General features: G+C 43.9%; 1 protein-coding gene across 2 annotated transcripts in view; it reads left to right on the forward strand.

The window, feature by feature from the left end:
• ass1 (argininosuccinate synthase 1) overlaps positions 1-16,592 on the forward strand; it is a 189,227-nt gene that overhangs the window by 41,062 nt on the left and 131,573 nt on the right. For both annotated transcript variants that reach the window (XM_059993723.1, XM_059993722.1), the window contains 2 exons: positions 9,196-9,252; positions 11,110-11,184. In XM_059993723.1, coding sequence (XP_059849706.1) covers positions 9,196-9,252; positions 11,110-11,184 — 132 coding nt within the window. The remainder of the gene's footprint in view (positions 1-9,195; positions 9,253-11,109; positions 11,185-16,592) is intronic.

Here is a 16,592-nt window from a genome sequence, read left to right on the forward strand (position 1 = left end):
GACTAAGCGACAAATTATTAAAATTCGTAAACAAGACGGTAATTTAACTTCTGATCATAAAGAAATCAATAACACTCTTCAAGATTTTTATAAATCTTTATATCAATCAGAATTTGATGGTGACCTGTCCATGATGGATAATTTTTTTAACAATTTGAATATTCCTAAACTGATAGATGAAGATCGTAGCTTGTTAGATGCTCCTATCTCTATGGCCGAAATAGGAGAGGCTATCTCATCAGTGAATTCAGGGAAAGCTCCTGGCCCTGATGGTTATATTGTAGAATTTTTTAAAACTTTTTCTTTGCTTTCCCCTTGGTTATGTGAAATCTTTAATGATGCGTTTGCTAAGAAGAGATTACCTCAATCTTTTTATGAAGCTACTATTCTCTCTAATTCTTAAAAAAAGATAAAGATCCTACTTTATGTGCATCTTATCGCCCTATATCATTATTAAATGTAGATTCTAAGATTCTTACAAAAATTTTAGCCATTAGATTAGAAAAGGTACTATCACAGATTATTTCAGAAGATCAAACTGGTTTCATTAGGAATCGGTATTCCTTTTTTAATGTTAGAAAATTGATTAATATAATTTATACTTCATCACCCACAATCCCAGAATGTGTTATCTCATTAGATGCTGAAAAAGCTTTTGATAGAGTTGAATGGACATACTTATTTAATACATTGAGAAATTTTAATTTTAGTCCTAATTTCATATCATGGATTAAATTAATATATTATAAACCTGTTGCTTCTGTTCTTACAAATAATTACAGATCCTCTTTTTTTTCAATTTTTTTTCTGTAACTCTAAATAAGTAAATTGCCAGAGATGTGATACTAAATATTTGCAGCAAAATGTTGCCAGAAATACACATTTTTATAAATTTTGGCTGTTTATCACTAATCATGGCCAGATATTGAAACAGCTGTGAGCCCACTGGATTTGAGAATGTGCCTCACCTGCCTTCTCCAAGGCATGTACTGTACATACACTGGAGAGACAGAACTTAGTTTGACTAACTAAGTTCATTGTCATCTGCACAAGCACAGGCACAATGATAGAATAGTTGCGGGGGCATCTCGGGCACATCGCACGCAAAACGCAGCACCCTCTCGAGGCCCAACCAAAGCTCCTTTTCTCTTTGTAACTTTTACTTTTTATGACCGCAAGACAATTCCTCTGTGGGAACAGCAGGGTACTGCCAGGCTTCTCCATCAGAGGGCTCCTCGTAGCTGGACTGGATTCGGCCGCAGAGCCGGCCGAGCTGTCGGAGGTGCCCGTGGCTACCGAGGAGCTGACCTGGCTACAGACACCCCCCTCTTGTTTTAGTCCCACAGTTTCTTCCCCTTCTTGCCCATTACAATGCAGAGCTCCCACCATTATTAGTCACCGAGCATTAGTCAATCTGTTATGTAAAGCACTGAGCAGGTAATGTCATCTGATTTTACTGCTCCAAGCATCAGCTTTCCTCCATCTGCTGAGTACTGTAAGGTTACACTGTGGGACACTCGTACGGGAGCTTGGATGCGCTGATATGGAATTTCTCCCCGTGCATTCATAACTGTTTGACTGTATTGGGTGGCTGTCTCTGCTAAAGCAGGGCGGTGTGTGCTTTCGGTTTCTGAATATTGTTTCCGAACACAGCCATCCTGATGTAGACTGTAGACCTGTCCTCTCCTTTCGCTTTGCTAATGGAAGGGAGAGTGAAGCATACTCGTGAGAGAGCCAGCTCATCCGTGGTTTGGAATAGCGTTGCCCGAGCTCAGAGACGTTAGCTGCTAGTTTCGTGTCTTTAATCATGCTGTTTGGACACTGGTCTGATCAAAGGAACAAGAGCTTTCTGTGAGATCACTTTGGCATTGTTTGTTGAGACGCGCTTCTCTGCTGCTGTGTTGGGAACCTGGTGACGGACTCACCCCTTCACTGGCACTGCCAGGGCACAAGACCATGGAATTATAGGAACACCACTAGGCAATTGGGTCCACTGGGCCTGCTCCACCACTCAAACCCCATTCTCCTGTAACCATTATCCCCTTACCAGTAAGGAACTCCACCTTGAATACACCCAGTGACTTTGCACCCACAAACTCCACAGTTTCAGTATCTGCTGGTTGAAGAAACTCCTCCTCATTTCAGTTGTGAACAGACGTCCCTTTATCCTGAGGCTGTGCCCTTGGATCCCAGACTCTCCATCTAAAGAAGTTATCCTCTCCACATCCACCCTATCCAGTAGGTTTCCACGGATACCCCTCCTGCCCTCATCCTTCTGAGCTGGGCAATGAAATAGTTGACGTGTTCTCTTCTGTGGCAATTAAGTGGTGCTTAAGTAGTTTCAAGATGTATGTATTGATTGTGAGGAGAGGCTAAAAGGGAAAGCTGGTAGGCAGGCCAGTTTCATGCACGGTAGGGGCTGTTCAAAGATTCGAGGTACATTTATCATCGAAGTATGGTTGCAGTACACAACCCTGAGACTCGTCTTTCTGCAGACAGCCACGAAACAAAGAAACACCGTGGAGCCCATTCAAAGAAAAACATCAAACGTCAAAAGGGACGTGTTCAGCACAACTTTGTGGGCCAAAGGGCCTGTATTGTGCTGTAGGTTTTCTATGTTCTACCCATCCCACACAAAACCAGAACAGATCACACCAACAGCAAAAATGAGCAAATTACACACAGAATATTAAAGATCAAACTGCAGAGCCCTTGAAACAGCCTGGGACTATTTCATTTAGACCGCAAGATCAAAAGGCATAGGAGCAGAATTAGGCCATTCAGCCCATCGTCTGCTGCATCATTCCATCATGGCTGATCCCAGATCCCACTCAAGCCCAAGTGTTGTCAATACTCCAATTGCGGCCTGACCAATATCTCATAGAGCGGGGGTCGGCAACCTGCGGCTCCCGAGCCATTTGTGGCTCTTTCACCTCTGTGCTGCGGCTCCCTGTGGCTTTGGGAAATAATTGGTCAGTATTTAATTAAAATGTATTTTATGTTAGTTTGTTAGCTTTTGAAATGTAATTATGGTGATCTTGTACAACCTAAGTGTAGCGACACATTTCCTGACACATCCGAACCGGCTCACAATTAGCCAGCATTCCGGCTAAGGGAGATAGCCTACGGAGGTTTGTGAGTACGCGTCTTTTGCAGCATCTGCGTCCATGGGGGCTGGGTTGAGGGAGGCTTAAAAGCAAGGCTGTTTAGTTCGAATAAAGCTATCTTTGACTGCAGTTTACTGACACCGCTACAACGTGTTTTTATCGCTGGCTGTCCAGACGGAAGGTGCTGAAACGCTTTGTCGCGTGTCTGGAAGAAGTGAAAACTTTCCTGGGCAGCAAAGGGCTCACCTTTCCTGAGCTGGAACAGCCAGAGTGGCTGGAAAAGCTACACTTCATGGTAGACATGACAGCGCACCTGAACACGCTGAACACAGCTCTTCAGGGGAAAGGACGTACAGCCCTGCACATGTTGGAGGATGTTTTGGCATTCGAGCGCAAGTTGACAGTGCTTGCCAGAGATTTACAGAAAGGCACTTTGTCTCACTTCCCCAATTTGAGAGAGTTCAAACAAGGTCACGACATGATAATTTCGGAGTATTTACATTCTGCAATCATCGCAATGCAAACATCGTTTGGGAAACGCTTCTGTGAGTTCAGAGAGGAAAAAAACACATTATCCTTCCCGGTCACTCCCTTAAGCATCGATCCTTCCCTACTGAATACGACTGCATTGGCAGGTGTGAGTCAACCTGATCTTGAGATGGAACTGGCCGACATAGCCGACAAAGACATATGGGTGTCCAAGTTTAAACGCTTGACAGCAGACCTTGAAGATGTTGCCCGTCAGAAGGCCGTTCTTGCTCAGAAACACAAATGGAGTGATATTGAAAACCTCACAGATGACAGCTTGCGATCCTGTGTAAAGATGAAGGTGACATCATACAGCCCTGATGTGCAGACGCTGTGCGCTGAGGTCCAGGAGCAGAAATCCCATTAACCAAGTATGATAAATATTTTAATTGCCTATTATTTTACTTATATTCATATTTTTTCATTGTTCAGTGAAATAGTCCTTTCATTTTTCAGGATGACAGCTGGCTGACGTTATTTTTGGTTTGCTGCTGGCGGAAAATTTAAGTTCGGCGTTTTTCATAAATACAAGAAGGACTCAAATAGACATTGAATATTTTACTTAAAAGTAACTTTCAACCCAACGTCTTTTTTTCGGAGTTCAAAATGTTTTTGTTGCATGCAGAAATGTAATTTTGTTTTCTCTGCAGGAGTTCATCAATTTCATAAATGCAACACATTATAGTTTGCTTATACATAGCATAAAGGCAAAAAAAACGTTGTATGCAGTGTTATTTCATTTTAAATGTCAAACGGGTTTTGCGGCTCCCAGTGTTTTCTTTTCTGTGGGAAACGGGTCCAAGTGGCTCTTTCAGTGGTAAAGGTTGCTGACCCCTGTCATAGAGGCTCAGCATTATCTCCCTGATTTTATATCCTATTCTCCTTCAAATAAGTGCCAACATTGTATTTGCCTTCTTTACCACAGACTCAACCTTTAAATGAACCTGCCGGGAGTCTTGCACGAGGACTCCTAAGTCCCTCTGCACCTCTGATATTTGAAGCTTCTCCCCATTAGATAATTAGTTCAGTAATTTAAGAATTTCTAGGCTCTTTTATGAAGACCTGACTGTGTACTAGTGCCCTATGTCGCAGGGATGACAAGATTTCTAGCAAGCAGTTTCTTGTTGCAACAGAGTAACTCAGAGTGGAAGACAGTAGCTTCCGTTACCGTCAACAGGAGGTGATTGGAGATGGCTTGTCGTACACAGGGCAGTGGCCGACAGTTCCCAACAATGCCTGCTCTTGTGTTGCACACCTGTGCCCCACTTCTCGGTTCTGCATGGTCTCGGGCAGTCCTGCACCTTGTCAGGGTGCTTTGCTGCCCACTGAAGGGCAACTGTTGCATTGCTGGTGGAGCGCCAGCAGAGGGAGAAAGTTGCTCAAAGTTCTTGAAACAGGCACTCATTTCAAGTGTGTGTGTAGCTGAGTGCTCAGACTGTAGTACAAAGAATGCTTTAACAAGCAATATTAAGTTGGGTACTTTTTCAACAGTTAACATTTGGATTTGGAAACAGGGAAAATAGAGTTATTAACCGTCTTTAATTTAAATCCAGATTTATTTATCAGTGTACATCAAAACCTATGGTGAAATGTATTGTTTACGTTAACAACCTCCACAACCTAAGGATGTGCTGGGGGTGGCCCACTAGTGCCTGCACACATTCAGGTGCTGACATAGCCTACCTGCCCACATTTTGTACTTGTGGTATTTTGTGCTGCTCTCAGCAGAGCAGAACAGATAACAAAACAACGCCAGCAAGACCCACGACCCACCCACACTCCAGTTCCTCTCCGCGTCGGGGCGGCAACCTTGCCATTTCGATAGCTTTCTTGTCACGAGGCCGAGTTGCCAGCTTGACGCTCACCCCAGCACTGATAGAAAGCGTGCAAGGATTCAAACCCGGGACCGTTTGCCCTGGAATCAGGTGCTGGCTTCGACTTTCCCAACGGACTCACACACAGACCGAAGCTTGGCCCCATCTTGACTAACCTGGGGAAAGCCTGGTGTTCATACGCAGATTCAAGATTCAAGTTATTTGTCGTGTGGTACATCCAAAATATGCAGTGAAATGTGTCATTTGTGTCTACCACCAACACACCCACTCTGGGGCAGCCCACAAGTGTCACCCCACACTCTGGCGCCAGATTAGCAAGCCCACAGTGTGTGGAAGAACAACACAGAGCGCCAACGACGGCAGCAAAGCAGCCCAGTTCCTCCCCGCCTCCCACCCTCCCATACACATCCTTTACCCCCAGAGCCAGGGCCACTAAATTCAGCCAGGCCTGTGAAGAGATCAGCCTCGGTCATGTAATCTTCGTTTATTTTCTCCAGGAGCCTGACATTCACCAAGAAACAAAAAACGTGTTCCGTGGGAATGGCCTTAGTGGGCTGAGCTCAAAATAAGTTGAAGGAAAGGGGGAGGAATCGTGGAGGAGTGAAGGGTTCCAGACTTGTGGAGCAGAAACAGGGCGAGAGAGGAGATGGCAAACTGCCACGTGGACACTTCTCGTCTTTGAACTTGAGAAATACATCGGGTCCTGAACAAGTTAAAAGGGAGGACAGGACAATAAGAAGAGAACAGAACACAGCACGTTTCAGTGAAGAGTAGAACGCAGTGCAGTGTTCCGAGAGTTCAATATAGAACAACAAAGGGATGGGGCATGGCCTAGTTTCAAATATTTACTTGTTTAAGTAAGCTATCTTTGTTTAGATTTTGTTAACTTGCATTTACAGTACTAAGTCAGTAGCCTGAAGGTTAATTAGATAACCAGTTAGATTTGGTAAATGGAAAATGTTGTCCTGTAGTTGGGAACCTGGATTATAAATCGGTGGGTTCTGCTGAAGCATATGGTGTGTGGTGCCTGTGGAGTGAGGACTTAGTGAATGGGATTTGTATTTCAAAGAATTAAATGTTGTGAAGTGAGATGATGGTTCATGATTTGCAGTCGTCGTAGGCGGGGGGTGATGGAACTTGTTTCAGTGTCCCCTACTCCAGGATCTTCAGCTCAGAGAAAAGGAGATGCAGCCGGAGATTCGGACTCCGCGGTATGACGGGGAGAGGGAAATCTGTAGCAGCACTTCACGCCCCTTCCAATGAGCTGTGCGTATCCAGGGCAGGATGAATGGGAGAGGGCGAGGGCAGCTGGGGAAGTTGCACGTGCACCTTGGATGTTTGCAGTCTGTGCAGACATACAGGAGAATGAGCAAACTGACCACACAGCCGTGGTACAGGAGACTGTTTAAGGTGGCAGCTGCTGGGTGAGGAGAACTGAGATGGGGATCAAATCAGTTGAGGGATGGATGTTGTTCTCTGATTTTATTTATTTATTGAGATGCAGCGTGGAATTGGCCTTTCCGGCCATTCGAGCTGCATCGCCGAGCAATTCTCCAAATTAACCCCAGCCTAATCACCGGACAGTTTTCAATGACCAATTAACCTACCAACCAGTTCGTCTTTGGACCGTGGGAGGAAGCCCAAGCGGTAATGGGGAGAACGTACAAACTTCTTACAGGCAGTGGCGGGAATCGATCCGAGCGTTTGTGCTGTCTGCCCAGGAAAGGGAGGAGAAAGGAGGCGGACTCCTTTCTTTGTTTCTGCTTCCCTACCACTTCGTTACCTCCACTTCCCACTTTATCACAATTTCCACCCCCCCTCTCACTGCCACACGCTTGGCAGCTCGTGTTGTCTCTTCCCCTCTGTTCTTTATATTGGCCGTCTCCCCTCAACTCCTCCAGTCCAGATGAAAGGGTCTCGACTCCCCATTTCCCTCCACAAATGCCCCTCTAGCAGCTGCTCTTCTCCAGGGATAAGGACACCTCCCTGGAGTTGCACTGGGAGGATCGTGTAGGACTGAGAAGGGGGTTCTACTGAGTGATTCAGATTAAACACAAACATAACGACAGAGGTTAGTGACCTCCAGATTACCCCCTGAGCATAATAATTTGCATAATAAGAGTCAAATGCATGCTCAAAGGTTAATGTGGGAGAGAAATTATAGAGATGGGAAAAGAGAGTGAGCTTCACTTAAAACAAGCTGGGGCTACGGTCCATCTTTTAGCATTAGCTCTGGTAATTCGAAATCTGCAGGTATTTCCGGAAACTCGCGGAGCAACATTTTAGACTTTTGGAAGAGAGACTGGCTCGAAGTCAGAAGTGTTTCTTGGGTTCAAACTAGGGGCCAACTCCGAGATTTGGTTTGAAGATATTACCTTCTATATGCTATCAGAGTTCCTTTGTTGAAAATTATCACTTGTATGTTTTAGTCAAATGTTTTGTTGGATGTTGTTAAAATTGCCAACGTAATTTTCTCTCTGTGCAAAAGAACCTAGACTTCCGAGGAAGATCAGTGAGTTAACCCTTAATGGCACAGTGATATTTCTCTGCACTCCCTTTTAATGGATGCCACGGATTGTTTTAAAATAAGAGGCTTCCTATCCGTATTTAAGAAGAATTATGTTATAGAAGTGCTAAAGGTTTTGCCACCCTTGTAACAAGGTAATAATCTGTGTCAAAGTATTAATCTGCCTAGTCCCATTGACCTGCTCCTGGACCATAGTCCTCCATAACCATCCCATCCATGTCCTGATCATCATCATTATGTGTCATTTCATATGACATCATCATTATGTTCTGTATAATATGACATCATCATTATATGCTGTATAACATGATGTGGGCCATCTTAGTCTTTCCATGATTGTTCTTGGCAAATCTTTCTACTGAAGTGGTTAGCCATTGCCTTCTTCTGGGCAGTGCCTTTACAAGATGGGTGACCCCAGCCATTATAAATACTCTTCAGAGATTGAAGTGGTCGCATAGCCAGGACTTGTGATATGCACCAGCTGCTCGTAAGACCATCGACCTCCTGCTCCCTTGGCTTCAAGTGACCCTGATTGGGGGCTAAACAGGTGCTACACCTTGTCCAATGGTGACCTGCAGGCGAGCGGAGGGAATGAGGGCCTTTCACCTCCTTTGGTAGAGAAGTATCTCCACACCGCCACCTATATAGCATACACCATATATATCCATACATCTATCCAAATTTCTCTTAAGTGTTGAAATCAAACACATCCACGCTTCTGCTGGCAGCTCATTCTGAGTGAAGACATGCCCTCTCATGGTCCCCCTAAATATTTCATCTTTCACCTTTAACCTATGACCTCTGGTTCGAGTCTCACCCAACCTCAGTGGAAGAAGCCTAAGAGGCTGGTGTAAACAAACCACAAAGACCATAAGATCATAAAACATAGCAGCAGAATTAGGCCATTCAGCCCATCAAGTCTGCTGTACCATTCCATCATGGCTGATTCATTATTCCCCTGAACCCATTTTCCTGCCTTCTCCCTGTAATCTTTGACACCCTGACTAACTGAGAAGCTATCAAACCTTAGCTTTAAATATACTAAATGTGTTTATACAAATTCACAACAATGATGCCTAGCTTAACATTTGATTTCTACACAGTAATTGGAGGAGCTATTTGGAAGTTGGCAGTGATTGCTAAATGAGTATAAATTTGCAGTTTTCAATTTATTTAACTTCACTCGTTTCCTTTTCAGGGAAATGATCAGATCCGGTTTGAGCTGACTTGCTATGCGCTCTATCCTGAAGTTAAGGTATGAACTTTATATTTCTTGCATTAAACTTTCTGTAATTCTGCTGGAGTAAATGTTTCCCAGATAATAGGGCTAATGATAATGACAGACAAGATTAGCCATGCAAAATAGACTAACTGGCTTTTGAAAGGGGAAAGGAGAGCAATGGGCTGGCTGGGGCCCTTGTTACCGTTAAACCTGAAGAACTGTCAGTTCTTCAAATGCTGACTGCATTGGTGCTCACTTGCAAAAATTGATATCAACTGTCCAGCTTTTTTATCAGGACACCAATGTACTTTTTGGAAGTGCATTTCTGTGTGCAATGCCTTTTATAAGGAGTAAAAAGAGCTTTTGTTTAGTCAGAGCCAGTCTTGTGTGCCTAAGGTTGAGTAGCAGAGGACTTGGTTGGACTTTAAAGAGTGAAGAGCATGTCTTGTCTTAGTTCTCCTTCTTTTGTCTGGTTCATGGTTGAGAACTTTTTTTTTGTTAAACCTTATTAGCAATAGGGCCTGGAACAGAATGAACTTCAGCATATACTGGTGAGAAAGGCTGTCGCAGCTCAATGTCCAACCAGCATATGGTGAACTCTTCTGTTGCTCCCTTGACGTTAATTTAAACGGGATGGATAATTCCATTCCGAACCTCAAAACTAATAATTTAATAGTAGCACCAAGATCTTATAATGGGCAAATGGTTCAAGGTGGAATCTTGCTGTCATTTTAATTAACCTGATGCCAGCTACAAGATACTTAAAAAAAAACAGCTTTGCTGTGATAAACCCAGACGATATGTCAAAGTAAATGGTGCAGAGCAGTATCAAAGTAGATGAATAAAACAAAAGTAATAATGAGCCAATGCCAGACTGAGATTGAGAAAAGGAAGAAGACACTGAATCGTTTTGTTTATTGAAAACAACTCTGTTATATAGAATCATTGCTGTACCTAAAGCAGGCACACTTAAGTAATTCCTTGTATATTTTCATTATAAGAAGGATAAATAATGAAAAAAGTGGATATCTTTTGGAAAAAAGAACACAATTAGTTACCTAGGAGTACCTAATGGTTGTAGAAGAAGCCACCAATGGCCATTTCGGTTGTGGGCCAGTAGCAATAGGACATCAGGAGATGCTGAAAATAGATGCTTTGCTTGTGGGAAAAAGTGGAAGTGTAGTGCTTTGGAGATCGGTGTGCTTGTTGGCAATGCAACTTGGTGGGTTCTGCCAGCACAGACAGTCCAAATGTGGTTGTCTACAGTGGTCATTCCAATGCAAGGTGCTCCTCAAAGGGATTTGTATGGCAGCGATACAAGTGAATTCTGCATCACTCTGGGCATCAATTGGAAGTGGCGGTCGTGTGGTTCCATCTGTGATAAGCACGTGTGTGAATTTAGAGCAGGGTTCCCAACCAAAGGTTCGCAGATCCCTTGTTTAATGGTATTAGTCCATGGCATAAAAGAAAGGTTGGGAACCCCCCGATAGATACATTAGTGAAATTTAAGAGACTACTAGACAGGTAGATGGAGGAATTTAAGGTGGGGGGGTATATGGGAGGCAGGGTTTGAGGGTCGGCACAACATTGTGGGCCGAAGGGCCTGTATTGTGCTGTGCTATTCTATGTTCTATCTAGAAGGATGCTTTTATAGTCCAACTGTTTTCACAACTTTGCCTGTGTACGTTTCTTGAGAGCTTTGAAACTTCTGCGTTTCGAAAAACAAAATCTGTAGAATTTAACATCCCTGGTCAACTCCCTGAGTCAGAAATATTAAAATTCTCCTCTTTCCAGAGAAAATTTTCACAGTTATTTAGTGAATTCAAAAACCCTTATTTGCATTCATCATTTTGGGCTGATTCCTTTTGTATTTCGTTTTTTTAATCACAGATCATCTCACCCTGGAGACTACCGGAGTTTTATAATCGTTTCATGGGACGCCAGGATCTGCTAGCATACGCAAAGGTTTGTTGGAACGTTTAAAGTTCAATGATTTTCCTGAAATTGCTTTTCTGGTAAACTTAAACAAAAATGAAGACAACTTCTGTTTGGCTGTCCTAATCTTTGCATAATTCTACTTACTTCCTTTGTGGAATTGGTGCCTAATCGAAGAGGCATTAAAATAGCAGTGGCATTGTTGACACTTCATGTTAAGAGGGTTTTAGGGATATAATCTTTTAGATTTAAAACGAACAGTAGATATTGTTGAATTGTAGATGTGTTCCAAACATCTGTCTCCCTCGAAATGGCAATTGTACTCGAAGGAACTAGAAACCCCTGGTGTGGAAGGATCAAAAGACACAGCCATAGATGTAGTTGTGTGTTTTTGGCATATTTACCAAGAGTTGTGCTTTACGTGGTGGCATGGACCAACATTTAAAGCAAAATCTAAGAATATTCTGCAGATCCTTGTTTTAGTGAGTACATACCATTCGAATTCCAATACTAACACATACAGAACACGGGAGGAACTGAGCAGGTCAGGCAGCATCTATGCAGAGCAGTAAACAGTGAATGTTTTGGGCTAAGACCCTTCTTCAGGACTGGAAAGGAAGGGGGAAGATGCCAGAATGAGAAGGGGGAAGGGTGCAAGTGATAGGTGAAGTCAGGTGGTTGGGGCAGGGGGTGATGAAGCAAGAAGCTGGGAGATGAAAGGTGGTAAAGGGCTGAAGAAGAAGGAGCCTGATAGGAGGAGTGTGGACCGTGGGAGGAAGAAGAAGAGGGGCACCTGAGGGAGGTGACAGGTAGGTGAGGGAAGGGGAGCCAGAGTGGGGAAATTGAAGAAGAGGGAAAGGAGAGAGGGACAATTTAAAGAAAAGAAGAAGTAAAAGTTAGAGAAATCAATGCCCATGCCATCAGGTTGGAGGTTACACAGACGGAATATGAGGTTTTGCTTCTCCAACTTGAGAGTGACCTCATCGCAGCACTACTTCCTCCAACTTAGAGGAAATATATCTTGAACTTTTCCTGTTCATTAAGACTTGTAGTGTATTTTTCTCAAGTATAGAGCAGCAGGTGATTTATAAATCTATAATATAGCACTGACGCTGAAAGCTTCCTTGGAGTTATTAATCAGTATGGAATTGAAAAGCCAACACCCTCTGCTGGCCCTCTCGTTATCAAATTGTGAGAAATGTTCGCAGCAAATAAAGTGCTAACTGCAGGAAGGCCTCAATGGGTTGAGTAGCATCTGTGCAGTAGATGGAGAGTCAGCGTTTCAGGTCGAGACCAAAAGGAAAGGGGGTAGAAAGCCAGTACGAAGAGGTGAGGGGGAGCAGGAGCTGCTGATGTGTAGGACTGGTTTATAGGGAGGGTAAAGTAAAAGTAGTGACAGGCTGGGAGGTGATGGTTGGAGGTGACGGTGGCTACAGATGGTAGAACCTGATAGGAAAGGAATGTGGAGCCTGGAACTAAATAAAGGAGGAAGGGTGTGTGGATGGGAACAGGGAACAGGTAGGGTGGGTGGTTGGATGGGAACAGGTAGGGTGGGTGAGTGAGGACAGGTGGGGAGGGGGCGGATAGGGACAGTCGCGGTGTAGCGGCCGAGGGGAACAACTGAAAAATGTGTGTGTGGTGGGCAGATAAAATGGGTCGAGGAGGGGGAAAGAAACTGGTTCGGAGGTGCTGGGGTGAGATTTAGTTGGATCACGAGGAGCTGGGTTGATTCGGAGGAGAGAGACATGGGACAGTGGGGAGCAGGCTACCTGAAATTGGGGAGTTCAATAACTACCCCATCGGATTGTAGACTACACAGGCTCATTCTGCTGGCTTAAAGTCTGAAGCAGCTGCTTGACTTTGTTCACTTTAAGTAAAGTGAACAGCTGGAACCGTTACGTGTCCCGGTTGTTTTGGGCACCTAGCTGTCTCAGAAGTCCAGGGACGTTGGCTATATCGTACATAGAATAGGTTAGACATCCTCGCCCTCCTTGGGAAGGGAAGATTTGGTAGATTCAAGGAGCAGGAAGTGTCTTGCTGGCGTGGGTGTCAGTGAACACACAGTTGGTGATGGGATGCAAATACTCGGGGTAGAGAACAGTGGCACATTCACTAGGAAGGCTGGAGGAACTCAGCAGGTCAGGCAGCGCCTGCAGAGAGGAATAATCAGTCAATGTTTCAGGCTGAGACCCTTCATCAGAGCCAGAAGAAGGCGGGGGAGGGGAAGAACCACCAGCTGGCCGGCGATGTGAGACCAGGTGAGGGGGAAGGTGGGAGAAGCTCGTATGCCAGTTCTGTACCCCTCCATTGATGCTCTTGTAAAGGAGCAATGGTTTGAAATACAATTCTATATCTTTATGGATAAAAGTGGTTGAAAAACTCCGCAAATGCTGTTCACCTGGAACTAGAAATGATGATATACAAAATGCACAGCCTCTCACCATCGTGTAGACAAAAACACAAACGCATGCTATAGTACAGGTCTTTGACGTATTCAGCTGGCTTTTTCTGACCTTGTTTCAAGTGATTGTTCTGCTTTTAGGTACGTTGCAGATCTTTGCATAAAACCCAGACCTCAGAGCTAACATTCTTGCAATATCATTGCCGGGCAATTTATGTTACACAAATTTAAAACTTAACTGGTAATTTAAAACAATACTTTTAATAGTTTTTGCTTAATTTTAAGAACAGGAACTTATATTAAAAAAAAACTTTGGATGGATTTGGTGTGGTATGGATGGGGAAGGTGAAAATATGACTTTGCCAAATTTGATAGAACATTTTATTCACCATTTACAGTCTGTCATGGGTTATTTGTTTTAGATTAGAAGAAGTAAATGATATCAGAAATTCCTCTGTTTTTAATATCAAATAATTGCAAAGATGTGAATGCATTGCAGTTTCAATTAAAGTTAGCTGTTGAATATTGGTCAAATAAGTAACTTGGATGTTATAATTTTAGTGTACAACTTGAAGGAATTGGAAATGTATTGTGGTTTTAAATTATATTTTTGATTATTAATTAGGCCTTTTATGTTCAAAGTTCAAAGTACATTTATTATCAAAGTATGTATACTGCATACAACCTTGACATTCGTCTCCTCACAGACGGTCATAAAAAAGAAACCCAATAGAACCCATTAAAAAACACCCAATGTGCAGAAAAGAACAAATTGTGCAAACAATAAGAAGTAAGCCATTAACATTGAGAACTAAAGTTCATAAAAGTGAGTTCACAGCCACAAAGCCAGTCATCACTGTAGCCGATCCAGGACCCCTTTATTTGCAGAGCTCGTTTCAGCACAGAGACAAGTAAATCTCGCCAAGCAGTGAGTTGTCCCTTGCCTCTGGCCCTGACACCCTGACCTTTACAATCTGGCCCGGCTGAAATTCCAAATTCACTGAAGTTGGTAGGTAACAAGATCTTCATTGAAGTTGGTAGGTAACCAGGGTTCTGCAGGTCTTTGCTTTAACTTATGGACTTACCGCCATCTGTGCATCTAAAGCTATCGGTACAATGATAGAATTGTCACTGCACAGAAGGAGATTATTCAGTCCACAGATTTTATACCAGTCCTGGCAGAGCAGTCTATTCACTCCTCTTTCCTGGCTGTCTTTTTCCATAGTTCTGCAATGTCTTTCTTCTGTCAAAAATCCAATGTTTTCCCAAAAAAAACCAAATGACATTTCCCACTATCCAACAGTCATTGAGTTCTCCGAATCAGAATCAGGTTTAATATCACCGGCATAAGGCATGATATTTGTTAACTTTGCTGCAGCAGCAGCTCAATGCAACAGGTAATAATAGAGCATGAAAGATAACTGTAAATCACACTAGGTATTAAATAGTTAAATTAAACAAGTAGTGCAAAAATAGGAAACTTTAAAAAAGTACTGAGGTAGTGTTCAAGGATTCAATGTCCATTTAGGAATCGATGACAGAGGGGAAGAAGCTGTTCCTGAATCGCCGAGTGTGTGCCTTTAGGCTTCTGTATCTCCTTCCTGATGTTAGCAATGAGAAGAGGGCATGTCCTGGGAGATGGGGTCCTTAATGATGGACGTCACCTCTTTGATACGGTGGGGGTTAGTGACCATGATGGTGCTGACTAATTTTAAAACTCTCTGCAGCTTACTTTGATTCCCCCCCTCCCCACCCCACCACCACAATACCAGCCAGTTAGAATGTTCCCTGGATCATTGTGTGCAAATAATTTGATTTCACATTTTCATTTTGACCACACATTTTGAATCTTTGTCCACTGGTCCACAAACCATCCATGAATGGGATTAGTTGTTTTGAGCCGTTAGTATTAACAGCGGGTAGAACAGTGGTGCAGCAACGTCTTTCAGCTCCAGTGACCTGGGTTTGATCCTGACCTTGAGTGCTGTCTGTGTGGAGTTTGCATGTGCTCCTTGCATGTGGAGTTTGAATGCAGGGAGAACAGTACTTACTTACTTACTGCCTGTCACGCCATGGGCATTTAGGGCAGCAATGAAGGTCCTCCGGAGTTTCTCTATTCCCCAGGAGTGGGTCAGGCTCCTCATATCTGCCTCTTCGGTACGGCACCAAGTTGTCTTTGGTTTCCCGTTCAGGGGCCCATTTTAGTGCTGACTAAATGATGGAGTTGGCCTCTCTTTTCGTCAGGCGCCCAGTCCATCTCCCAGTATTTCCTCCTGATGATGGCGGCCATGTACGCTGAGGGAGTAGGGCGTCGATGGAGATCTTCCGGATCCTCGTGCTGTGGCAAGGTCGACGAGGATTGATTGGTGACGGATAGCCGGCCTGTGAGCTGGGTGTATTTGCGTGGCCAGGTGGTTCCCTCCTGCGTCACAGGGAAACAGGATGAGGGCAGGTATACAGAGATTAAAGAGATCAGCTTTATTTCTCACGTGTACAGTGAAATGCGTCATTTGTGTCAACGACCTACACAGCCCGAGGATTGTGCTGCGGGCAGCCCGCAAGTGTCACAGTTCTTTGGGCGCCAACGTAGTATGTCCACAACTCACTGCTTCCCTTTGGAGTGTGGGTGGAAACTGGGCCCCCTGCGGTCGTAGGCAAAGCTCCCTATGGACAGCAGCAGGTATCGAGCTCTGACTGGAGATCGCTAGCCCTGTCAAGTGCTGGGCTAGTCTCTACACTGTCGTTCCACCCTTGTTGTCGGAGTTGTTGATTGTGTGGAAGGGGCAATATCTTAGTCAAAGAATAACACAGGATGAAACAGGCTCTTCAGCCCACCATCTCCATTCAGACCATACATAGCAGTAACTTTGTGTGCTGAATTCAGTAACTTTACAAAGTACTGCGTCTCAAGTCAGGAATAGATGGGTCAGTCAGGAACACATGAAGGAAAAGGCAACCTCGATAATTTTGTTCTTCTAGCGTCTGTTCTTGTGACGTAAATGATTTGATTTTGTGTTCCATATTGCAAGTTTTCCCA

This window comes from Hypanus sabinus, chromosome 18 (assembly GCF_030144855.1).
Source record: "Hypanus sabinus isolate sHypSab1 chromosome 18, sHypSab1.hap1, whole genome shotgun sequence".
In the NCBI taxonomy this organism is placed as follows: Eukaryota; Metazoa; Chordata; class Chondrichthyes; order Myliobatiformes; family Dasyatidae; genus Hypanus; species Hypanus sabinus.